Source organism: Sapajus apella, unplaced genomic scaffold (assembly GCF_009761245.1).
Source record: "Sapajus apella isolate SASKATOON/1434 unplaced genomic scaffold, GSC_monkey_1.0 scaffold129, whole genome shotgun sequence".
In the NCBI taxonomy this organism is placed as follows: domain Eukaryota; kingdom Metazoa; phylum Chordata; class Mammalia; order Primates; family Cebidae; genus Sapajus; species Sapajus apella.
Window position 1 is genome coordinate 997145 of NW_022437069.1, and position 25535 is coordinate 1022679.

General features: G+C 49.4%; 1 protein-coding gene across 1 annotated transcript in view; it reads right to left on the minus strand.

Annotated features, from left to right (window-relative positions):
• Positions 1 to 25211, minus strand: part of ACAN (aggrecan) — a 63054-nt gene extending 37843 nt beyond the window's left edge. The window contains exon 1 of the mRNA XM_032262489.1: positions 25117 to 25211. Within this exon, the coding sequence (XP_032118380.1) occupies positions 25117 to 25211 (95 nt within the window). The remainder of the gene's footprint in view (positions 1 to 25116) is intronic.
• Between the last annotated feature and the right edge of the window lie 324 nt (positions 25212 to 25535).

A 25535-nucleotide genomic window follows, 5' to 3' on the forward strand; every position in this document is an offset into this window, starting at 1 on the left:
GAGTCAACTTGACTGGGCCAGGGGTGCCTGGACACTCGGGGTACAAGGTGAATGCATGAGGCACATCATCCGCACACTGGAGAAAGTTTGGAAAATCCCAAAGTTCTGAGAAGTAGCCCTTTGTGTCTCCTTAGGAATTTTTCTACCTAGATGCTGCCTTTTTAAGAGAAGGCAGCAGGCTGTGGCACCACGAGTTGCTCTCGTTCAAGCCCCGTGTGACCAGGTGCAGATGGGAAATAGCTCCCCAGAGGGCAGAGGGTAAGGTGTCTTCTCCATGCCGGGGAGGGGTCTAGACTTTCGGGCTCCTCTCTTCCCAGAGCCTCAGGGATTCGTGCTCAGACACAAGGCCCGCCTGTTCTTCCCTCAGAACACCTTCATTGGGAGGCTGTGTGTATGTTTTCGGAGCTGTGTCTCTTCCCTCGCTCTCTGAACAAGCTGGACATTGTCCGAGTTGCAGGAGTGCTCTGTGGGGCTTGGACGCTCTGTTTCTCTCCCTGGCCTAGACCAGGAAATGGGAAGGAATGAAAAGAGGTGGGGCGGGGGGTGGGGGAGAGGATAGGGGTGGAGTGGGCAGAGAAACTAATTTTATTTCTTTTTTTTTTTTTTAAAGACAAACTTTGGGATAGAAATATCGCAATAAATATGCTCTTGTGTTTGTGCGTGTTTTCTCAGCTGTAAAGAAAATAGGGAGAAATTCCATTCTGTCTGGCTTCCAAGTGTCTCTAGGACTCACTGAGCCTTTTATGCGAGGAGACTGATTTGCCAGCCCCTAGTCCCAGCACGCCCTGTCAACAGGGAGGCCTTTCTCCATGGGAAGCAGAATTAGGTGCTGGCAGGGGGAATGCATAGGTGAGGCAGAGGAAGGGTATGGGGAGCCTGAAATGAAGTGGAGAGGGGAGATTGGGGAGCTAGAAGGGGATGCCAGGTGAGAGCCATGTGGGTTGAGTTCATCATCACGAAACTGACTTTCTTGGAAGAATTATATAGAGATTTGGTAGGGGAAAGTGAGGTGCTTTTAGCCTAAGCTGAGGCTGTGTGTCAGTGTGAGCATGCATGCATGTGTCCACAGCTGGAGACAAGGAAACCCTTTACCTCCTCATCAGTCAGACTCTACCCCTCTAACCCACAGTTGTCTACCTGGCCAAAGTCTTGGCCTGGATTCCATCAAATTATGGGGTTCAACAGGCAGCTCATCCACTCATCCTAAATTCCTCTTCCAGCAACATGCCCAGTGGGGACCCCTCCTTGACCTGGGTGGACCTCTACTGCTTAATAATCTGGGACCTGCCCCACGACTGTTTCTAAGACTGAGTGAGATAATTGTGAAAGCCATCATCCCTCCTCCAGGCCCGACACTGTTTTTTGGCTCTGCACCCAGCACGGAGTCTGGCACTCAGCAAGCACCCACCAGTGCAACTTTCCTCCCACCTCCCTGGTTGGCAGGCCTGAGTGAGCCTCTTAGAACCGGGAGATTGGAAGAGAGTTTAGTGGTTGTAGAGAGGCTTCCTGTCCCAGGATGAGGGTTGATCTAGATAACTTTCCATACGGAATAAAACTGCGTTGGTTTCAAAAATATTTCCACACTACCAAACATTTGAAAAATAGGACAATGGGGAAAAAATGACCATCATCCACAATCTAATTCAATCATTATTAGTGTTTTGATGGTTTGTCTTCTAGTTTTTTTGTTTGTTTGTTTGTTTTTTGAGACGGAGTCTAGCTCTGTCGCCCAGGCTTCAGTGCAGGAGCACAATCTCAGCTCACTGCAACCTCTGCCGCCTGGGTTCAGGCAATTCTCCTGCCTCAGCCACTGAGTAGCTGGGACTACAGGTGTGTGCCACCATCCCTCACTAATTTTTGTATTTTTTGGTAGAGACGGGGTTTCACCATGTTGGGCAGGCTGGTCTCGAGCTCCTGTCCTCAAGTGATCCACTCACTTTGGCCTCCCATAGTGCTGGGATTACAGGCATGAGCCACCGCACCTGGTCATTGTAGTCTTTTTTTTTTTTTTAAAGCATCTACTTGTGGTTCTTTGTAATTTTTTTTTTGCATGCTATTTTTTTTTTCCCACGTAACACAATGGACCACACAACTTTTTTTAAATTTCTTCACAATTGATGATCATGGTGCTTTACAAAATCATGATCTCCCTGCCATGAATCCTGTCTATGAGGCTTAGGCAGGTGGTCTTGAGCCTCTAATCGCATGGCAGGTGCTCATTCCTTCACAAGGTGGCCCATCCCATGGCTGAGCAGCTCCAAGTGTGCTCAAGAACTTTCAAGATTGAGTCAAAATGGCCCACCCACATTACACTTTCCACCCACGAGTTCCACCGTCAGGGGCCACACAAAACACATCCCCTCCTGTTTCAAGGGACTCATGGTGAATTTTCAGAGGTCCAATCTACTTCCTGCCTGCTGCTCTCCCATGGAGACATTCTTGGTTTCTCCAACCAACCCTTCTAGAAGTCCAAGCTGTGATAGACCTTAGTGAACATTAAGTCTAACTTCATTTTACAAGTGAAGAAACTGAGGTCCAAGGAGGAGGCTGAGTTGCTTTAGGCCATATAGTAGGTTGAAGGTGGAGCCAAAACCAGAACCCAGTGCCAGGGGGCCTGGCCCTCATAATTCCCAGCATTGGTGAGCTTCACAAGGTAGCTGCTGTGTCTGTCTTGTTCCCCAGCATCTCCCTGGCACCCAGTGTAGTGTGTGGCACAGGGAGAGGGCAATCGGAAAATGTCTGTTGAATGAATGAATGAACAAATAGCGGTCCTTACATCTTAGAAGTAATCTCTTAGCCCTTAGAAGGGCTGAGGATGGGATTGGGGCTTGCATATGATGAGCACCCAGGTGGTGCCGGGCTGAATGAGGTAGGCCACTCCCACTTTACATTCAGTAAGTCTCAGCTAGAGACACACTGCTTGCTTGTGATGTGCATGGTTCTATTGATTGATGATAACACTTCAGTGCAGCATGTGACTTTGGGAAGGTCACAGGCCATGTGCAGCCCAGAGGAGGAACAATCAGGGTCACCTCTTCCCAGCGCTCCAAGGAGAGCCAGCATTGTGCTACAGCTAACTGGCACCAGCCGGCCAGAGCCCATTTCACGTATCTCTTTCCAATTTGGTGACATCACGCTGGTAGTTTGAAACTGGTCATGATGGGAATATTTACACCATGGATATCAGCACACACTATCAATGAGGTGAGACCTCTTTTCCTTTTCGAGAGTGGGTTTACCAGCACACTACTGGAAGTAACTACGGACACGGGCTGCATAACAGCATTTTAGTCAACAACAAACTGTACATATGATGATGGTCCTGTAAAATTCTAACGGGGCTGATAAACGCCAATCACACGGTGACGTCATAGCCGTCATAATGTGCAATTACTTTATTTACTTTGACAGATTTAGTGTAGCCTAAGTGTACAATGTTTATAAAGCCTGCACCAGTGTACAGCAGTGTCCCAGGGCTTCACGTTCACTCACCACTCACTGACCCATCCAGAGCAACCTCCAGTCCTGCAAGCTCTGTTCACGGTCCGTGCCCTACAGGGGTCCTGCTGTTTACCTTTGACACAGCCAGGAAGCCAATTCCAGTCCCAGCTCTGTCCTAACTCACCAGCAAACTCATGGAAGCCTCAGCTCACAGCTTTCCCATCTGTAAATTGGGATCTCCATGCAAACATCACCCCCAGGGAATCTGTGAAGGTAATTTTTGTGGATGCTAATACTCTTTTAAAAGATACCTTTTCTATGTGTAGATAGGTTTAGATACATAAATGCTTACCTTTGTGTATCTAAACCTATGTACACATAGAAAAAGTACAGTAAAAATACAGTACTCAGTACAGTAACATGCTGTATGTGTGTCGCCTAGGAGCACTAGGCTGTACCAGATGGCCTAGGTGTGTGGTAGGCTATACTGGCCAGGTTTGTGTAAGTACACTCTAATGGAGGGGTCTCCACTGCGCATGCTGCTGGGTGACAGAATTGCCTAAGAATGCATTTCTCAGGACGCATCCCTGTTAAATGTTGCATGGCTATAAGAGTAAATAAAGAGGGCTGGGCGCGGTGACTCATGCCTGTAATCCCAGCACTTTGGGAGGCCGAGGCGGGTGGATCACGAGGTCAGGAGATCAAGACCATCCTGGTCAACATAGTGAAACCCCATCTCTACTAAAAATACAAAAAATTAGCTGGGCACGGTGGCGCGTGCCTGTAATCCCAGCTACTCAGGAGGCTGAGGCAGGAGAATTGCCTGAACCCAGGAGGCGGAGGTTGCGGTGAGCCGAGATTGTGCCATTGCACTCCAGCCTGGGTAACAAGAGCAAAACTCTGTCTCAAAAAAAAAAAAAAAAGAGTAAATAAAGAATTGAGCTGGGGAAGAATAATGAGCACTTTTCTTTCCTTTGAATGAAGCCTCATTCTCCATTCATTGTGCTGTCCTCCATGTGTCCCTGGGGACATTGAGGCTGGCCCTAAAACCAAGGCCAGTTTGTCAGCCCCAGGGTATGGGTGGGCCATGTTCATCTCCATGTCACCTTCCCTGGCCCAGCCTGAATCCACATCAGTGTAGCCAACCTTTGCTGGTGCGGTGAATGCCCGCCTCCCCGTCCCAGACCCTGCAGGCCTCTTGTATCCTCCCTGAAGCCTTACCCAGCCTTGGCCCTTGGTTCTATTCCCCCAGCTATGACTGTTTCTACACGCTCTTTAGCACCTAATTTTTCTTCTATTGCTTTATGTGTGTTAACTTTGTCTCTCCATGCAGACTGTGACCTCCTTGAGGTTGAAAATCAAGTCTTAAATTTAAAAAAGAAATCTCTCCATGCTAACTCACACAGCACCAGGAACAACTCAGACTTGGTATTTGACACCTCCTTGTTAGGTGAGCACATAGACGCTGGGGTTTGGTAGACGGAGGGACCAGTAAGATTTGCCTGCGACCAAGCTGCTCTGTGTTTAAGTCCTAGAAGATGGATTTGAGAGGACCAAGGTCCCCCATTCCCGCGGTCACCGCCCAGCAGCGCATCACTTCTTCCCAGCCTAATCTCCCAACAGCACCCCTTCTCTTGTCACTCACTCGCCCTTGGACAAGATCGTCCTGGTAGCTGTGCATAAACGCAGTAGCATACCCACTCGAGGCTGGGATTTCAAACCCAGCATAGGGAAAAGGCCAGGGGCTCTACCCCAAGAGCACATCTGATAACTTCCCACATATTCCAAACAGATATGGTGGGATAGTGCAGAAACGGGAAACCAGGAGGCCAATTCCAGTCCCAGCTCTGTCTTAACTCACCAAGAAACTCATGTAAGGCCTCAGTTTGCAGTTTTCCTCCATCTGTAAATTGGGATCATCACGCAAGTGTCACCCCCAGGGAAACTGTGAAGGTGATTTTTGCGGATGCGGATACTCTTTTGGTATTTCCTCCTCTTTCTCGTCTCCCCATCTTCCTCAACACCATGTCTTTTTCCCCATCTTTGATTTCCTTTTTCCAAATTTGTTACTTGCTCTGTCATCACTGAAGCATCTTACATCAAATTCCACAAGTGTTTTCTTGCTTCTTGGGACAGTAGGTCCCGTGAAAAGGCAGGTAGCAGAGGGGTGGGGAGTGCTGGAGATAAACACTTCTAGGCCATGCTTCTGTCTAGAATTGGCCTTGAGCAGCTCTGTGCTAAGATAGAGGGGCCCAGTGAGGCGAAAAAGAAAGGTTATTCCTTCAAGTTGCTTCTAGCCTACTGAGTGCAGACAAACCTGCACCCAGAAATAGCAGACACGAGTGGGAGGGCTCTGGGTCCTAGCCTTGACCCTGACTAAAACAGTTGCCTGACCCCGAGCCTCGGATTTTCCATCTCTGAAATGGGGGCAGGTTGGGAGGATTAGCTCTGGAGTTTTCTGAGATTCTAAATCCCAGCTCCACGCAGTGCAGAGGAGACTTCTGGGGACAGGAGCTGCATCTCCACGCTCTCAGCCTCCCTCGCGCCCAGGGACCCGCGCTCATCGCTCGCTGTTCTGCTGCAACGTCCAGGGCAATGCTCAAGGGTTTCGCCTGCCTGCCGACCACATTCTCTGGGAAGGGCCAGCTTATTCAGAAAGATGCCCCCATGCCCTCAATGTGCTGGGGAGGAAAAGGCAGAAAGGAGAGCTGGGAGGTTGGGAGGCTGGTGCCCACGTCTCACAAAAGTGAGGGGAGCCTCTCTGGCGAGCGAGAGAAAGCTCACGTGGTGGAGTTGGGAGAAAAGAAAATAAGAAACAGAAATGACACGGTGAAGGGAGTCATACCTGCAGGTTGTGTTTGTTACCTCACTGCCGATGTGGCATGGGCCTTATCCCCTGGCAGTGCCCTATTTGAATCTGGGGCTAGGGTCTGGCCCTGCCCTTTCCCCGCTTCTTTTGCTCACACAGTTCCATTTCTCCAAAAACACTCTCTCTTTAGCTCCATGCCTGACCTAATCCCACCTTCCTTGAGGCCCCGTGCAAATGCCGCCACCTGGAAACTCCCTCCAGCCTGAAACTCTCTCCTGTCTGCCCACGTTCTTTGTCATTTCTTGTTGTTACGACCAATTTATTGGCAGACTCATCCTGGCTCGTGGCTTCTTTTCCGCTGTTGTTTTAACTACTAGGCCAACCACTTAAGGGATGCGTGCGTGGGTGGGTGTGATGGCCAGGGAGGGAGCAAGGCTGGTGCAGCGGAAAGAACGTGATTGGGAGTCAGACAGATGTGGCCGAATCGCAGCTCTGACACTTTCCTGTGAGCATCTGACCTTGGCCCAATTATTTAACTTCTCAGAGGCTCAATTTCCTTACCTCTAAAGTGTGGGTAAGATAGGATCTGTGACATAGCACAGGACGCCGTGGGACTTAAATGAGAGATGCTGTGTCAGTCTCCTCTCTTAAGGCTTGTCTGGTTCCTCCCTCACTGAGGAGTGAGAACACCTGCATCGTGTATGCCCCTCACTGCTTTTCATCTGCTATGGATACACTAAGCACCTACTGTGGACACTGAGGCGTTTCAGCACATAGTAGCCACCCAACTAATGGGTGCTAGCCTAAGAAGTGCCACCTACATGCGGTTTCCATCTATATATAATTTAAATGATGGTCCAAGTGAATGAAGCATGGAGGTCAGTCTCTGCACAAAATAGCCACCCAATTAACGGGTGCTAGCCTGATAAGAAGTGCCACCCACATGCGGTTTCCATCTGTACGTAATTTAAATGATGGTCCAAGTGAATGAAGCATGGAGGTCAGTCTCTGCACAAAATAGCCACCCAAATAACGAGTGCAAACCAGATAAGAAGAGCCACTCAGCTGCAACTTGCATCTGTATCTAATTTAAATGATGCGATAAGTGAATGGTCATTTGATCTGCAATGATAGCAAACAATGGGACCCCCCCCACTCCATCCCACCAACTATTTTAGCCTAGGGATCATCCCTGCATTCACCCCAGGCCTGGGTATAGGATGTGAGTTCAAATAAAACTGTGGACTGTCAAGTAAGAACCTAAGTGGCCACTGCCGTCTCCACGGCTTGCCACAAAGCTCTCAGAGCCTCCCTGTGGTCAGGGAGGGCAGTCACCCCCTCTCGATCTTCAGGCAACCGTGGGCCTTTTGTAGCCGGAATCCGCTTATGCCATGGTTCCAGGAACAATCTAGGGGCCGTCTTTAGGAAGGGTCTGCTGGATGTCAGGAACTGCTCTCTGAGCTGTACATATGCCATTTCTTATCCTTAGAACAATCTTCATAGGCAGTAAGACAATGGCTCAGAGAGGTTAGGTAACCTGCCCAAAGTCACACAGATAGTAAGTGGCTGAGTCTGGTTTGGAATGAGGCCCCATGGCTACAATGCTATGGTTTTCTCAGCACCTGCAGTCCCTCTACATTTGCTAGCTTTACTCATTCATTCCATTGTTCAGTCAACAAACACATTTCAAGGGAGAGACAACATACTCAGCAACAAACATAAATCAAGGGGGACATGGCGAATGTGCTCACGGAATTTCAGATCTGGAAGGTTTTAGGGGCTGGGAGGAGGTAAAATGCATCCCTAATGAGTTCATGAGAGAGGAAAACCCAAATCTCTTCCAGTTCTGCCCAGGGCAGCAGAGTGCCTGGTATACGGGCAGGATTCGTGGTATCTTGCCAATGAGTAACACAGGGTCCAGTTTGGAGGAGAGGGCTCCCAAGCAGGAGTCCTGAGTCACTCTCGGACCTTCCATCCACAGGGCACGGCTCTGCTGGGGCTCTGAGTCCTGGCTTTCCCTGTGTCTCCGGGGGTACCCTGCAAAAGCTAGCTCCCACAGCCCGGCATGGTGGCTCTTCCATAGTGTCCTCCAGGCAAATTTCCCAGGGGATCCCCAAAAATGGCCACTGTACAAATGCCCTGCTGCGTGGCAAGGCTGCAGACAGTCCTATTGGCTTCCTCCAGGGGTTTTCAGGGTGTTTTTATCAAGCGCACTCATCAAGTCATTTCTGATTAAATGGGCTATGCCTCAGCCAGCATCTACAAAAGCATAAACATCATCTGCTCAAGAATATCCGGATACCTACCAGTCAACTCAGTGAGCTGAGTCTCTAGTTTTTTCGAATGTCCCACCCTACCATGGAGGCCCCGTGCCTCTGGCAGGTGGATTCGCTGGCCAACTCCTGCTCCTTCCTGTGTTCTGAGCACAGAGGGGCAGGGAAAGGAGTGTTTTGAAGCCTCTTTGAAACTTCAGCTTCAGAATCACCCCAAGGAGCTGTTTCTGCCAATGCCAGTCCGAGGTCAACCTCATTGTCCTGACCAGAAGCCAGGCAGACTCTGGTCAAACAATAAACACAGAGCTGGCCTTCGTTTGCTGCAGGCCCGTGTGAGCTTTTAGGTGAAGGCTCTGCCTGCTTATGGGGCTGGGGGTGGGCACAGTGGGAAGCGGAAGGAGCAGCCTGGGGTAGCACATTTAGGACATGTGGCACAGAAATACTTGAAACGATGCCATCAGTTTCTCACCTTCCTCACCTCTCTGCCTTCACTCACTGATATATGTCCCTGCTAGCAATACCTCTTTGACTTGGATCTGTTGTGACAAGAGAAATGCTGTTCTTCATCCTCTCTCTGGGGTCCCCTTTGGACCCAGGCTCTAGCAGTTTCCTGAATAGCCTCTTTTCAAGCCTCTTGGAAGATAACATGGTATACTAGAAGGTGGGTATCTTAAGAACACAACTTGAATGTGCACCTTTTTTTGTTTGTTTGAGATGGAGTTTCACTCTTGTTGTCCAGGCTGGAGTGTAATGGCTCGGTCTTGGCTTATTGCAACCTCCACCTACTGGGCTCAAGCGATTCTCCTGTCTCAGCCTCCCGAGTAGCTGGGATTATAGGTGCCCGCCACCATGCCTGGCTAATTTATATATATATATTTTTTCTGAGATGGAGTCTTGCTCTGTTGCCCATGCTGGAGTCCAGTGGCATGGTCTCTGCTCACTGCAATCTCCACCTCCCAGGTTCAAGCAATTCTCCCACCTCAGTCTCCCAAGCAGCTGGGATTACAGGCATGTGCAACCACACGCAGCTAATTTTTTGTACTTTTAGTAGAGACTGGGTTTCACCATGGTGGCCAGGCTGGTCTCGAACTCCTGACCTCATGATCTGCCCTCCTTGGCCTCCCAAAGTGCTGGGATTACAGGTATGAGCCACTGCGCCCAGCTGAATTCCCACCTTTGAATCATAATGTGCTATATGGGTAATTTGGGCAAGTTTCTTGGCATCTCCAGCCAGAATTTTCATGGGTGAGGCTTCTGGAAATTACTGATTTCTAGTTAGGAGAAGAGATGCAGAATAATGGTTCGCTGTGGCCACTTGCTCGGAACTTCCTCTTATTCCCCCCAAATCACCCACCAGAAGTCCTTGTGGTCCCTTGGTAGTCTAATGCTGCTGGAAGGGGTGGGAGCAGAAGGGAGCTTGTCCTCTGGACTTCATGGCAGAAGAGAATGAATGTTCTTGGAGAAAAATCCAGCCCCTTTCCAGGGCCTGTGAGGCCCCACATGACCTGCTCCCACTCCTGCCCAGACCACGTCTAATAGCTCTCTTCCCCGAACCCTCAACCACGCCATATTCAAGCTGTGCCTTGACCAGAAGAGCTGATTTTGTCCTAAGGGTTTTGTACTTGCTCTTCTGTCTTCCAGCACACACTTCTGGATCTTTCCCTTGCAGACTACTGTCCTTCCAGCCTGTTTAAATGTTCCTTCCCTGACCACCCTGCTCCTCTATCCCTCCTATCACGTTACCTTATTATAGTATATTTATAGCAGCATTTTTTTTTTTAAGACAGAGTCTTGCTCTGTCAGCCAGGCTGGGATGCAGTGGTGCAGTCTTGGCTCACTGCAACCTCCGTCTCCTGGGCTCAAACAATTCTCCTGCCTCAGTCTCCCGAGCAGCTGGGATTACTGGCATGTGCCACCGTGCCCGGCTAATTTTTGCATTTTTAGTAGAGACGGGGTTTCACAATGCTGGCCAGGCTGATCTCGAACTCCTGACCTCAGATAATCCACCTGCCTCAGCCTCCCAAAGTGCTGGGATTACAGGTATGAGCCACCGCACCTGGCCTGTAGCATTATTAATATTTGAAATTATTGTCCTTTTCTGTTTGTTTTTCGTTTTCTGTTTCAGCTACTTGAATATGCACCCCATGAGGGCAGGGACTTTTATCTGCTTTCCTCACTGCTACATTCCCAGTGCCTAGAACAGTGCTCGGCACATAGTAGGTGTTCAACAAGCATTTGTGGAATGAATGAGTGCCTCTTCATCAATAGGTAATGTCCCTTTATATTAGGTTTGGAAGTAGAAGGAGTGTTCATCTTAAGACAGGTCATAGCTGTTGAATGCCTCCCTGTCTCAGTCCTGGAAAACATAAGAAGCCCCAGGAGGAAGGATGGCTCTGAGTAGAGCTATTGGGGTAGCCGGGAGCACACACACGGCCCATGGAAATATCCATTCTCACTGCTTCTCTGCTAAAAGACGTGCAAGAGTGGAGAAGGACAGGCCTAAGGCCACCAAACAGGGAGTAGTGGGTGACCCCAGAGACAGCTTGTGTACTGAATGAAGGCTGCATCTCCAAGGGGCTGGGAGTGATGCTGAGTTCAGGTGCCAGGAAGGAAGGCCAGTGGTGCTTCCTGAGGATGGGGTGGCTGCGGCCGTGGACGGCCCCAAAGCATGTGCCTGGAGAAGGGTGGCACGTGAAGGATGAATTTGGCTGAACACCATCGGCCTTTTCCCATGATTCCCACCCCTCCCACTCTCGATAGCAAATTCCAAGGAAAACCAGTTTAAAGTGGAGAAGCACTGGGCATGATTAAAAGCTTCTGCTTCACTCACCCAGGGACACTTGGCTTTGCCCTGTTCTCTCTGTGGAAAGGAAAAAGAAACCCCAAAAAACCAAAACGGGTACCAGGGACCAGCCTCTTCCTGTTCTCAGTCTTCCGCTCCAGCCCTTGGAAGTTTTCTCTGCATTAATTTCAGACTTTGTGTAAATATCAGACCTGAGTTTTTGGAAAGGAGTATACTTCAGCCCAAAGTTTCCATCAGGCACAAGCACCTTTCCTGGGCAGGGATCTTGGGCCAAGAGCTAAATTCCCTTTACTTGGCACTGACTGCCAGCCCGGCAGGACAGAGAGATCTTTCCTCTGTGAGAAGGGGCTGGGGACCCAGCATGATGCTTCAGTAGCCTCCCTGCATGGAAATTGAGCCCAGGTTTAAAAAGTGACCTCCAGTAAGCGTTTCTGGAAGCTGAGGGTCCTGGTGGAAATGCCTGCTTGCCAGAAAGAGCCGTCAGATGTGTGGGCTATAGTTGAATTTCTGGACAAATCAAGGGCCAGGTGCCTGAGATGTGGCTGAAAGGAAACAAGGGGTGACCAGTCCCATCCTTTCAGTTTTGGGGGCAGACACTCAGGTTCTTGGAATTTAGTCCTGGGATCAGTCAAAGGGAAGAAAGGAGCTGGGTTATCTGTAGTCCAACCTCATTATTTTGACCCTAATTGCATCCCCTGATTCCAGGGTCTGGGAAGGACCTCATAGAAAACATGTAGTTAGATCCTTGGATCGTGGTTCTCTTTGAGAGCTGATGGAAGCCATGGACACAGTTCTTAGCAAAGGTTGCCCACACTCATGGGATTTTGTGTACGATTTCAGGGCGTTCACAGAACAGTCCTTCTGTGCAGTAAATAATTAACCTTGCCCAAAGAAAGGTTTGGCCCTTGACCCTGGCTTCCAGGAGAAACCTCTAAGCCCTTGGAATGTCCTGTCTAATACGAGTCTGTTTGTGTGGGCGCCTTGAGCCATGCTCGATGGTCTGTGCTTAACAGTGTGATGTATGGTGGGGACCTTGGGCCATGAGGTATCAATCTGACCTCTGGAGGGGCTGGAGACTAAGGTCAGCCGTGTCTATATGACCATGTCCTAGTGCAACCCCTAAACACCAAGGCTCAGGTGCGCTTCTCTGGTTAGCAAGACTCTGCATATTGCACATATGATTTCTGGGAGAAGCCAATGCTGTTTACAGACTCCTCTAGGAGAGGACAACTGGAAGCTCATGCTTGCTCTCTCCCCTGACCTTTGTGCCTCTTCCCTTTGCTAATTTTCATCTCCACTCTTTTGCCGTAATAAACCGTAGCTGTGAGTATAACAGTTTTGCTGAGTTCTCTGAGCCCTTCTAGCAAATTACCGAACCAGAGGGTGGTCTTGGTCACTCCCCACCTGATCCATCCGGTCAGCGCATCCTGCCCAGGATGGTTCAGTGTCGGCTGAGTGGACAGCAAACAAGACCTCTTCGTCCCATGGACATCCTTCAGTGACACTGCTTTCCCTCCTTGGCAGATGCCTTCTCTCTGGCCCTCACGTGGCAGGAATAATTGCCTTTCATCCAGGAAAGCTCCAAGCACTTCTTGGCTTTCCTCCTCCTTCCTTTCATCTGTCAAACACCCGCCATATGGAAGACTCTGTAGCAGGTGCTGACAGGGAACTACAGATGGACCAGCTGTGAATCTACCCCCAGGGGCTCACTGTGTAAGGCAGGGATGCAATGTGTGAATAGGTCCTACAATACTGGGGGGCCAAAACAGGAGGATTGCGAGCCCAGGAGTTTGAGACCAGCCTGGACAACATAGGGAGACCACCCCCGGCAACTTGGGTAAACCATCCTCCCATCCCTCCAGCTCCTCCCCTATCTCTACAATGTTAGCCAGCCATGGTGGTATGCACCTGTGGTTCCAGCTACTTGGGAGGCTGAGGCAGGAGGATCACTTGAGCCTGGGAGGTAAAGGCTGCAGTGAACTCTGGTTGCATCACTGACATAGTTTGGCTGTGTCCCTGCCCGAATCTCATTTTGAATTGCAGTGCCCATAATTCCCACATATTGTGGGAGGGACCCAGCTGGAGGTAATTGAATCATGGGCGTGATTACCCTCATGTTGTTCTCTTGATAGTAAATGAGTTCTCACAAGGTCTGATAGTTTTATAAGGGAGTTTTCCCCCTTTACCTCGGCATTTCTCCTTCCTGCCACCATGTGAAGAAGGATGTGTCTGCTTTCCCTTCCATCCTGATTGTACGTTTCCTGAGGCCGCCCAGGCATGCTGAACTGGGAGTCAGTTAAACCTCTTTCCTTTATAAATTACCCAGTCTTGGGTATGTCTTTATTAGCAGCATGAGAATGGACTAATACAACCAGTGCACTCCAGCCTGGCAACAGAGAAGGAACTTGTCTGAAAAAAAAATTCTACAATACAAGGAGAGTCCCTCTCAGTGAGAGGCAGAGACAGAGAGGGCTCTGGGAATTGAGAGAATGCAGAATCTGCATCATCCTATTTGGAGATCTGGGAGAGCTTCAAAGAAGAGGTAGGATTTGAGTTGAGGCTTGATGGACAGGTACGATATGTACATGGAGAGGTGGGGAAAGGGCCTTCTAGGAGTAAGACTGCACACACAAGGCAGGGAGAAAGGAGCAGGTCCAAGTGGTGTAGCATCAAAGTTAGAGACAAACTGCGGCCAGATTCTGAAGAGGCCTCTATGATTGGGCTGCAGAACTTGGCTTTATGCTTTAGGTGATGGAGAGTCTCTTAGGGTGTCAAGGAATGACTCAGGTATGTATCACTCGTGATCTTTGGTGGTGGGCCCCTCCTCCACAAAGTCGCCCATGATGTTTCCATTATGATCCAGTGTGCCCTCCTCGATCACAGCAGGAGCACATGCTGCCTGTAGCACCTGTCTGTCTCTGCAAGGAGACTGCCCGGGAGGAGCATGCACTGGGTCTTATTCATCCTCGGGTCTATCCCTCATCTGTGCGCACCTGTCACAACTACTTCCTCTAAAAATTGCATGTATCCAGGCTTAAGTCCATGCCAGGCATGGTGCCCAGCAGCATTTTGAACATAAGGCTCACAATAGTCCTAAGAGGGGCACACTGTGATTAGTCCTATTTTAGAACCAAGGGGACAAAAGCTCAGAGGGGGTGAATAACATCTCATATCCCTCAGCCGGAGAGTGGTAGAGCCAGAATTCAGACCCAGATTGGTCTGACTCCAAAAGCTGGGCTCTTAACCAGTTCCCTGCTTTCCATGTGGGTGCCAGGAATGTCGCTAGGGGCTGAAGATGGTACCTTTGGAGGTCTGTTCTCGTCATCAAAGGGCCTTTCACAACTGTGCCTCCAGATTAATTTTTTTTCTTTCCTTCTTTCTTTTTTTTTTAAAGCGATGGGGTCTCGAACTCCTGGCCTCAAGTGATCCACCCACCTCGGCCTCCCAAAGTGCTGGGATTACAGGTGTGAGGCACCTCGGCTGGCCGATTAATTTTTTTAATTAAAATGTTTTTTTTTTTTAGAGACAGGGTCTTGCTCTGTCACCCAGGCTGGAGGGCAGTGGTGAGATCATAGCTCACTGCAGCCTCCAATTCCTGGGTTCAAGTGATCCTCCTGCGTCAGCCTCCTGAGCAGCTAGAACTACAGATTTCAGCCACCACACCTAGCTAATTTTTTTTTTTTTTTTTTTTTGGTAGAGATGAGAGTCTCATTATGTTACCCAAGCTGCTCTCAAACTCCGGCCTTCAAGCAGTCCCCCACCTCAGACTTCCAAAGTGTTGGGATTACAGGCGAGTCAATGAACCCAGCCAACCCCAGATTTATTGAAATCATGGATTCAATCAACAGGCATTTGTTGAGTGTCTGCTACGGAAGTGTTCTCCACGTGGAGTGGGTTCAGCATCAAATTTGACTCAAAGAACCATGGAACCTCGGGGCTGCAGAATAAGGCCTCCAACCTCAGAAGAGGAGGGATTTGCTCTCTGAGCCCCTCACAGACCTCCCTCTAACAGCCTACCTGTCCAAGAACAGTCATGGAAGAGCTGCAAGACCTTGACATGACGTTGCCCCCTGCCCTTGGTTTTCTTCCTTTCCAGCTGTCTCCGGCATGTCCCCAGTTCTCTGCCAGCCTGTCCTAGCTGTGTGACTGTCCCCTGCAAGGCTGTCAGGATTATAGTGCTTAGTAAACTCCCAAAAGGACGCCCGAGCTGCTGCCTTCCCAAAAGTGCCTTCTAGGGACTCATGCTGTCTGTTGCCTCTCAGATCCTTCCAGTCAGAGCCTCTCCAATGCCGCTATCCTCACTAGGAATGTACCTTCCTTTACTTTCAAAAAATTGATGATGTTTTCTCCTAAATTGTGGTAAAATACACATAACATAAAATTTACCATCTTAATCTTCTAAAAATGTACAGTTTAGTGGCATTATGTATTCACATTGTTATGCAATCATTATCACCATTCATCTCCAGAATTCTTTTCACCGTTCAAAGCTGAAACTCTTACACATGAAACAGTAATTCCCCATTTCTCCCTCCTCCTAGTCTCTGGCAACCACCATGTTACTTTCTGCCTCTGTGAATCTGAATCTGACTACTGCCTTTCCTTTTGAGGAAGTAAATAGCCTTATCCAATACAGTAGCTAGATATCTTTTTTTTTTGAGATGGAGTCTTACTCTATCACCCAAGCTGGCATGCAGTGGCACCATCTCAGCTCACTGCAACCTCTGCCTCCTAGGTTCAAGTAATTCTCCTGCCTCAGCCTCCCGAGTAGCTGGGACTACAGGTATATGCCACCATGCCCAGCTAATTTTTGCATTTTTAAAATAGAGACAGGGTTTCACCATATTGGCCAGGCTGGTCTCGAACTCCTAACCTTGTGATCCTCCCGCCTTGGCCTCCCAAAGTTCTGAGATTACAGGCGTAAGCCACCGCGCCCAGCTGGTATCTAGATAACTGTAGATGCTATTCCAATTGGACAAATTCCATGTTTTATTCTTGAGTGCCTTCTATATCCAAGAAAGCCTTCACATTCATAGGGTCCTCCCAGGTACACATCACCTTCAGCAGTCTAGGAGGCCTTCACATACTCTACAGAGGAATTATCTCTTCATGGGGTTGGGGCCTAGAGCTCCATGCAAGACAGAATCCTGGTGCAATCAAAATTCCCCTTGAAAATCTTGGAGGAAGGCACCATATTGGAGACCCTCATGCTACCTTCCAATGAGTCCAGCACAACCATCTGCCTTCCATTGCTGGGTCAGGATATTGTGTATTGCAGTGGCACATGAATCAATTGGCTTGCTATGAGGGTCATATTATATGAGAAATACATATCATCAAACACCAGACACATGTTGGTGCCTCAAGATGCTAACACCATAAGCGAACAAGGGAACTAGGGGCAACTCTGGGAATGGCAAATTTGGATCTCTTGTCTCTGGTTCACTGAGGACACATACCCACCAGGAGGACAACCTGCAGAATTTCTCACTAAAGTGTTCTCTCTCCCAGCGGCACACCACTGTATTGCAGTGGGAACCTCTAATCCACGGGAGCAGCTGTGCAGATTGTCCCTTATGAAAGAATGCACCCACAGTTGTGCTATCAGATGCAGTGCTGGGGCTAAGAACTAGGGCTCTCTGCCTCCTACTGACAAGTACTTTGCATTGCAGACATGCCTCTCTCCTGCCTAGACTGTGGGCTCCCTGAGAGCAGAGAAAACTTCTCTCCCTCCTTTTCTATCCCGGTCTGTGTCTCGGAGAGAGCCTGGCACTTAGAATAGTCAAGTAAGGAAAACTGTTTACTGACTCAGAAACATGTCCACGCTATATAATTAAGCACAAAAAGCAAGCTGCAAAATAACACATACAATAAAATTCCATTCTGTTTTTCTGTACATCCATTCATGGGAAAAAGACAGGAAAGACAGACAGAAATTTAACTCTGGTTATCTTTGGGTAGTAAGTCTATAGCAAATTTTTCTTTTTTTTTCATTTTCCTTTCTTTCTCTCTTTTTTTTTTTTCAGACAGATTCTCACTCTGCTGCCCAGGCTGGAGTGCAGAGGTGTGATCTGGGCTCACCGCGACTTCCGTCTCCCAGGCTCAAGCAATCCTCCCATCTCAGCCTCCCTATCTGGGACTATAGGCACGCACTGCTACGTCTACCTAATTTTTGTGTTTTTTTTTGTAGAGATAAGGCTTCACCATGTTGCTCAGGCTGATCTCAAACTCCTGAGCTCAAGTGATCTGCCTGCCTTGGCTTCCCAAAGTTCTGGGAGTACTGGCATGAGCCACTGTGCCTGGCTGATTTTTTTTTTAACTTGAATATATGTATTTCCTAAATTTTCTATGATGTCCTTTATTATTTTTAAAGAAAAACTGTTTCTAACGATAAAGCGAATTTTATATCCTTTAAAAAAATCAGGGCTGGGCGCGGTGGCTCAAGCCTGTAATCCCAGCACTTTGGGAGGCCGAGGCGGGTGGATCACGAGGTCAAGAGATCGAGACCATCCTGGTCAACATGGGGAAACCCCGTCTCTACTAAAACTACAAAAAATTAGCTGGGCATGGTGGTGTGTGCCTGTAATCCCAGCTACTCAGGAGGCTGAGGCAGGAGAATTGCCTGAACCCAGGAGGCGGAGGTTGCGGTGAGCCGAGATCGCGCCATTGCACTCCGGCCTGGGTAACAAGAGCGAAACTCCGTCTAAAAAAAAAAAAAAAAATCTACATTCAAGACAATCACAGGAGAAAATAGATTCCAGCCCTGGAAGGTCATTAGGGGAACAGGAGTTGTATGTCAGAGCCAAAGGACTCCGCAGTGAACAAGATGGCGGCCAACTGGGGACAGAGATGGAAGGCATGTCTCAGCTGGGGAGGGAGCAAACTCCTGGTGAGTTAAAACTCTTGAGAATCTAATGGGAAACAGAATTTTCTTCTGTTACTGTGTTCAACAGATTTCGGGCTCAAAGTCTTTCTGGCTCATACTCTCTGTCACCTGAAGGTGGCTCTGACCCTGAGCTGAAGGAATCCATATGAAGTTCTTGGGCATGGGGTGTTGAAATAGGCCTTTACGCACATACCCTGATCATGGGGTCCTTTCTGGGTAACAGGCCTCTTTGCTTCTTTTTCTTATGGTAGATGTCACGGTATGTGAGGAAAGACTGAGAAATTTGCCTTCTCTCTAAGCTTAGTGCATGGAATAGTCAGGCAACCATGAACTTTGGAATCAGACAGTCATGAGTTCAAGACTTGGCCCTACCACTTACGAGCTACGTCTCAGTGTTGTCATCTATAAAATGGGAATAATTAGACCTACTTCATAGAGATTTCTGCTGCCTCAGCATGAAGTATGTGCACACGAGAGTTCAGCTCAGATCATACAAGGGCATTTATACCCTCTCTCCTCAACCTGCCCAGTCTCTAGTCAGCATAAAAGCATTGGCCGATGGGAGAGTACATCTTTTGTTTAATCTGTCTCCCCTGAGAGAATGACTTCCCTTAAATCCCTTGGATGAAGCGCAGGTCTAAATATATTGACAGCAAGTCAGTAAATGGTGTTATACATTGAATTGAGTCCCTCCCACCAAAGAAAAGACACCTTATGTCTAAGCCTGAACCCCCAGTGCCTGTGAATGTGACCTTATTTGGAAAGAGGGTCTCTGCAGAGGCCATCAAGCTAAGATGAGGTGGTTAGGATGGGCCCTCAGTCCAATATGGCTGGTGTCCCTATTGGAGGGGAAGATGTCCTTGTGGAAACACAGATACACATGGAGATCACCAAGTGACAGTGGAGGCAGAGATGGGAGTGACACAGCTGCAAGCCAAGGAACATCCAAGACTGATGGCTGCCATCAGAGGCCAGGAAGGGGTAAGGAAGGATTTCCTACAGGTTTCAGTGGGAGCATGGCCCTACCAACACCTCGAGTTCAGATTTCTGGCCTCCAAGACTGTGAGACTATAAACGTCTGTTGTTTAAGCACCCCGTTTGAAGTTCTTTGTTAAGGCAGGCCTAGGAAATGAGTACAAAGGGTAATTTTTTATAATAATACCACTACTAATTTAAACACTTCTTTATAAACAAGAGTCCCCAATCTTACTTGGTCGTCAACCTCAGGGTCACTTAGATTTCTCAGGAAAACTATTTCCTATGTCTGATCTCAATCTCTCCATTTTTTTTTTTTTTTTGAGACAGAGTCTCGCTCTGTCGCCAGGTGCCAGGTGGAGTGCAGTGGCGCAATCTCGGCTCACCGCAACCTCTGCCTCCTGGGTTCAAGCAATTCTCCTGCCTCAGCCTCTCGAGTAGCTGGAACTTTAGGCACCTACTGCCACACCTGGCTAATTTTTGTATTTTTAGTAGCATACCTGGCTAATTTTTGTATTTTTAGTAGAGACAGAGTTTCACCATGTTGCCAAGCTGGTCTCGAACTCCTGACCTCAAGCGATCCTCCTGTCTCATCCTCCCAACATGCTGGGATTACAGGCGCAAGCCACCATGTCTGATCTTGCCCTTCTACTTTGAATCCAATCATTGTGGCTTTTTTGGCCTGGCTTCCTGACCATCAAGCTACCACATGACCTCCCCTTCCATTCCCACTGATACACAGCATAGACTCTCTATTCCTAGCGGAACCAGAAGGGAGAACCATATTCCAGATCCTCCCTTCACTAAGGAAAAGCCTAAAAGTGAATGTTCCTTTGAGATTTCTGTCCTGTCTAGACTCAGTGCATCTTTTTTTCCGGGGCCCACACAGGACAAGAAAAACCAAAGTTTCAGCCGGAGGGAGAACAGTTCAGCCATGTTAACTGGCTCGGGACCACCAAATGTTCTGCTGGTACCTTTGGAATTACGCATTCTGCAGTCCCAGGAGAGGAGGACAGGTGATGGAGGCAGAGATCAGTATGGTCAGAGGCAGCTCCCAGCACAGCACCAGCCCCTCCTGCCCCATGAGCCTCCTGATAGCATGGACGTGCTGGCTAGCTGCTATGACACCTGAAGAGGAATTCTTGTTGATCCAGCCTCTGTTGTGCAACATCTGTAGTGCAGTCCCAGAGAATGGCTGAAGGAGTCGGGTACAATCAGTTGCAAAGGCTGCACATTGCACAACTCCAGGAGTCGCTATTCCCATGGACCACGCTGGAAGGGCGCCCTCTGGAGTGATGCATTGTGGGAGCCCCGGGTACAACAGAACCTGCTGCACTTCCCAGGCCTATCAGGAGCCAGCCCTCCCTTTCGTTATCTGCCCTGACCCTCATCTAGCTTCAGGGTGGCAGACAGCATGTGGCTCTTCTTGCATTCCTGAGGCCCCTTTCTGCTCCAGAATGGTAAGACTATCTTAAGAGCATAAGTTGGCAGAAAAGCAGCTGAGAAACTTCAGTTTGGGCAAGAGGAGGCTGTCACAGCTTAGTCATGATCATCCAACAAAAATGCAGGTTCAGAGATGTCAGGAATGGGTCTGGGAACATTCATGGTTTACAGCAGCTACTGTTTTGAGAGCCCTTGCTCTGTGGAGCTACCATGGCTTAGGTATATTATCTCCTTCTACCCTCCCAACAAATCTACTGGGTGGGAGTCATTATATCCAATCCACAGATGAGGAAAATGAGGCACAGCAAGACTAATCAACTCTGTCAAAGTCACACTGCTGATGAAGTGACCAAAGTGAGCTTGGAGCCCTTCAATTCAACCACTCCTGGAAGAGGATGGCTGAATGGATTCTTTCATGAGTCTAAGCACTAGCTGTCATCAGGAAGGGAACGGGGAATAAAAATGTGGGTGCCATGTGCCAGAGTCACTATCACAACTAAGGAAAGACCAGAGGGAGCCAGAGGGCCAGGAGGGCCCCCAGGGCATAGTGCTGGAGAGGACAGATGCAGATGAGTCTGGAGGTGAGGTGACAGATAGTCAGTGTGGACCCCAATGGCTGAGAAGAGGTGCCCACTGAGATATACAGTCATGAAGCCTGAGTAGCCAGGGAGACCACGTCTTATTCTCCATCCTAGCCCCAGTGCCTGACCTGCTTCCTACTGTGGCATAGAGGTGCTAGGACCCTGCGGCTCAAAAGATGTAAAGGAAATGAGGTAAAAGATGGCCCTGGCACATGCTGGGTGGCCCAGTAGTGATAAGAACTAAGGGCCCAAAGGTGGTAGCACCTAAAAATAGACATTTATTCCTAAGAGCAGCTCCTCCCGACGACGTTTGGGTCATGATGAACTGCTGAGTGAAGCTGGGGAGATGAGGGCTGTGCATATGGAAGCGGCCATCGCTCTCCTCAGTTGGGTCACTGGTGGCAGAACATGAGCTGGCCCAGGTGGAGGCCATTCTGATTGTGCAGAGTCCCTGAACCGTGGCCAGAGTAAAGACATATTCTCTTCCAGGTCCCAGATTTCTTGTCTATGACAAAAGCAGAGTCCAACATATCAATGGCTTTCAAAAGACAGAAAACTGGAGATGTTCGAATAGAATCTGGCTGTGCCCTTCTTGACCCACCTCTCTGGCCCCATGGGGTATCACAGACTGACCTCCCCACCCCCCGCAGACTCTGAAGCATATTTTGAAAATCCCTGAAGTTATTTGTCCAGCCAATAAGCTTTTCCTGAGACCTGCTGTGTGCCAAGCATTTCCTAGGTGCTGGAGACACAGAGTGATCAAGACAGATGGAGCTCGCATCCCATGCAGCTTTTGCTCTTGATGGAGCTAAGGAGAGACCAGAGAATCACCAAGGAAGCCGACCAGCCAGAACTTCCAGATAATGACAAGCTAAAGGAAAATGCAGGAGATGGGAGTGGGGGTGTTTATTTTCTTTAAATCCGGTGGGGGAAAAAGAAAAAGCTTCCCAAGAGGAGGTGACATTTGGACCTGCATGACCAGAATGAACCATCCATGCAAAGCCCTGTGGGAAGAGCATCTGGGCAGGGAGGCAGAGAGGGCAAAAATCCTGAAGGAAGTGGGAGGCCAGGGGCTTCAGGGAGGTGGGGGAGGGGGGTGATAGGAGGAGGAGGGGACGCCAGCCAGTTTGGGGGCCTGTGGGTCAAGGCCGGGGACTGGGCTTGATTTTAAGTGAGACAGGACCATCTCTAAGGTCTTTTGAAAGCCTCTGCAATCCCCTAGAGGCTTTTAGAAAGGATATACAAATAACCTTGATCAATTGCTGCGTGCATCTAAGGGCGAGTCAGTCCACACAGCACTTGCAGTGGCTTAGGAAGGGGTGGGAGTCCCATTTTCCAGCCGCTGAAGCATCAGAGCCTTATCTGGTGTATACAAGTCTTGCTGACCCTGCTGTGCATAAACCCGGGAGTCCCTGGGTCACTGAGATGGCAGATCCAGAGAGGAGGGCAGATGGGGAGGGCCTAGCTGGGGCTCCACGAGGCTGAGGCACTAACCCAGTGCTAGGCTCTGCCTTCGCTAATGAAGCCACTCCAACTCCCAACCCAGCCTGAAGCAGCCCTCCTCTGCTCAGGAGTATGAAGGCAATCAGATCTCTCTCACCAGGGGACCCTCTGTCAAAACATTAATGAAACAAGTCACAACAGAGGCCCACATGGGTTGCGTTTAGGAAACCAGTGGGAATCCCAGAACAAGGCTGCTTTAGGGGAAATAGATGGCCTGGGGATGGGGGAAAAAGCTCCTGGTGGGGCCATGTGGGTCTGGGGTGGGGTTGATGCCCATGGATGGGACAGTGAGGACAGGTGACAGAGACAAGCATGCAAACAGGGCACTGATTTGCGCAGCTCCAGGGGCCGCTGTTCAGCCCTGTTGGTGCTAGTCCAAGTCTTCCAGGAGGCTGGCACCCAACAGGCCAGGGGACAACACAGGGTTAAGCCCTCGGCTCAGACAGGGGAGGCAGGTGGCCAGGCTTGGATAGAGAACAAGCAGAGAATCTGCTGACGGGACAGGGCCCCACCCCATCCCGCAGTGAACTCTACTGAATGCTCCACCTCTCTCCCCAGTGTTTTCTTTTAATCCAGAGAAAAAGGGAACAAAATGAGTACCCAGCATGGCCAACCTTTGAGGGAAGGTTACAGGTGTGAGATAAAAAGGGGAAGTTAAGGCCCAGTCAGGCCTTGAGGGAGGGGGGGCTTGGAGAGCGCTTGCTGGGTCAGGGACTTCATTTGAGATTTAGGATTTTAAGCCCTACCTATCAGGGTCTCCCCTTTCCCTGGGTTGCCCTTGGCTGGGTGCAGCTGCTATATTCCTGCTGTAGGCTCAACCTGGACCAGTACCTAGATTAACATCTCTTTGGGCTCAAGTCCCTCCATCTGCTGTAGGAAAAAAAAAGCTTCATGGTCAAATTCAATTTGAAAAACTTGATGGCGATTTCCAAGGTCCATCAGCTTGTTAAGAAGCCCTGCAGGGAAGGGACCCAAAATGAACTAGGGTTAATTTTGTTCAACCTTAACTTTCTCTGAGGGATGAGACCCTTTTCACCTGCAAAGCCAGTTGCTGGTCTTGAAAGGCGTGTAGTATAGAAACCGCCTTGGAGAACCAAGGGAGAAGGGCCCCTGTCTCCGGCCAGGAAGTGGACACAGGAGAAGCTGGTCTTGACTTTCTCACTCCCCTACAGGGCAAACTGGGGGCAGAGGCTATAGTTCTGCCCTTGGGGAAGGAAGAGAGCAAGTGGCCCAAGAGGCAGGGCTAGAGAGAAGAGCTTAGATACACTCTGAGGAACTGTTTTGGGCTTTTAACTAGTAGTTGACAAATAGAGCACATTGGGATCACCTGGGCAATTCTGAAACCCACAGATTCCCCACCGACATCCCCTCCAACCCACTGAAGCAGAATCTCCTGGAGCACATCAGGGCTTCAGGCACCCGTATTATTTTTGAAAAGCTCCTCAGATGCAGCTAATTTTAGGCCCCGAAGGCTAACTCTAATGACAACCTCCAGGCCTCCTTTTCAGTGTCTTGTGATGTTGAAAAACACTTACTACATTCCTGCCTGAGTCATCCTAAAATCCAGGCTTCCCCTGAGCCATCTGGATATGCAGGTCAAATGAGATGGGTTGGAGGGGACACAGGGAGCAGCTGCTTGGGGAGGAAACGAGTGAGGGGAGGGTCAGGCCAAGGGTCCAGACTTCGCCGGGAACAACCCCCTACACAGGACCTGAGGCGGGGCTGAGGCAAGGAAGCCACGTTTTCTGAGTGAGGTGTGAGGTTGAGCTCCGACTCGCCTTAGACATTTCTCTTCTAGAGAGGTTTTTTCCCCCAAAAGTAGCCCTGGAAACAGCGAGGACATGGAGGGACAGAGCCACAAGGTGTCCCAAGGGCGGACAATGGGCGGCCCAACGACCAAGTCTGTTCAGAGCTGGGTTCTAATTAGATGTCACAGCGTTGCCATGATCTGACACTTTCCTTTACTGGCTTGAATGGGACGTGCTTGGAGCGAGGGGAGGAGCCTCAGAAGCAGCCTGTGACCCTCTATCCACGTGCCCTCCCCTCTGGGACTCAGCCTCCCCCTCTGCATAATGAAGAAGACGGTGTGGTGACCCCTAAATATCTTTCTGCTGCAATGTTTTATGACTCTGTAAAACAGAGGCTCGGGAAAGCCTGACGGTTTACACAAATTCACCCCTTTGGCTAGTGGCTTTTAGTTAGGCCTTAATTTATCATGACTTCAACTCCATTTTACAGATAGAAAAGTAGAGGTATTCAATGACATGCCTGCATTGAGATAAATCTCTGGGGTCCTGATCCTCATTTGGTCCTCTTTTCAGTAGCTGGGTTCACCTCAGCTCTGGAGACCCCCCACCCTCTACCTGTCACTCCCCGTGGGGATCCCCCTTTGGGGCTGTCACAGCGCAGCTGCTGTATCTGCAGTGCCCTCTGGAGGACGCAGCTGCCCGGTGCCGCAACTGACGCAGCGCGTTCTGGGAACCAGAGATCCCTGCATCTTGCAAAGGATGGAGGAGTGACAAAATGCCCATCTGAATATTGTTGGTGCTCTCCTTGTCAAGAACTGAAAGGAATTTCTAGTACTATGGTTCATTCATTCATTCATTCTTTCAACTAGTCTGTTGTATGTGCCTGGCCCTGGGTTAGGGATAGGGCACACCAGACATGAAAGGTGACTGCATCCGTTTCAAGGCACTCCCACAAGCCTCCTCCACAGACAGTAGGTCCTCACTGGATCTTGGCCCCTGGAGGCAGGCTTAGCATCTCCGTGTTATAAATAAAGAGCCCGAGGCTGAGAAGTGAGGCAGTTTCCCCTCTGTCA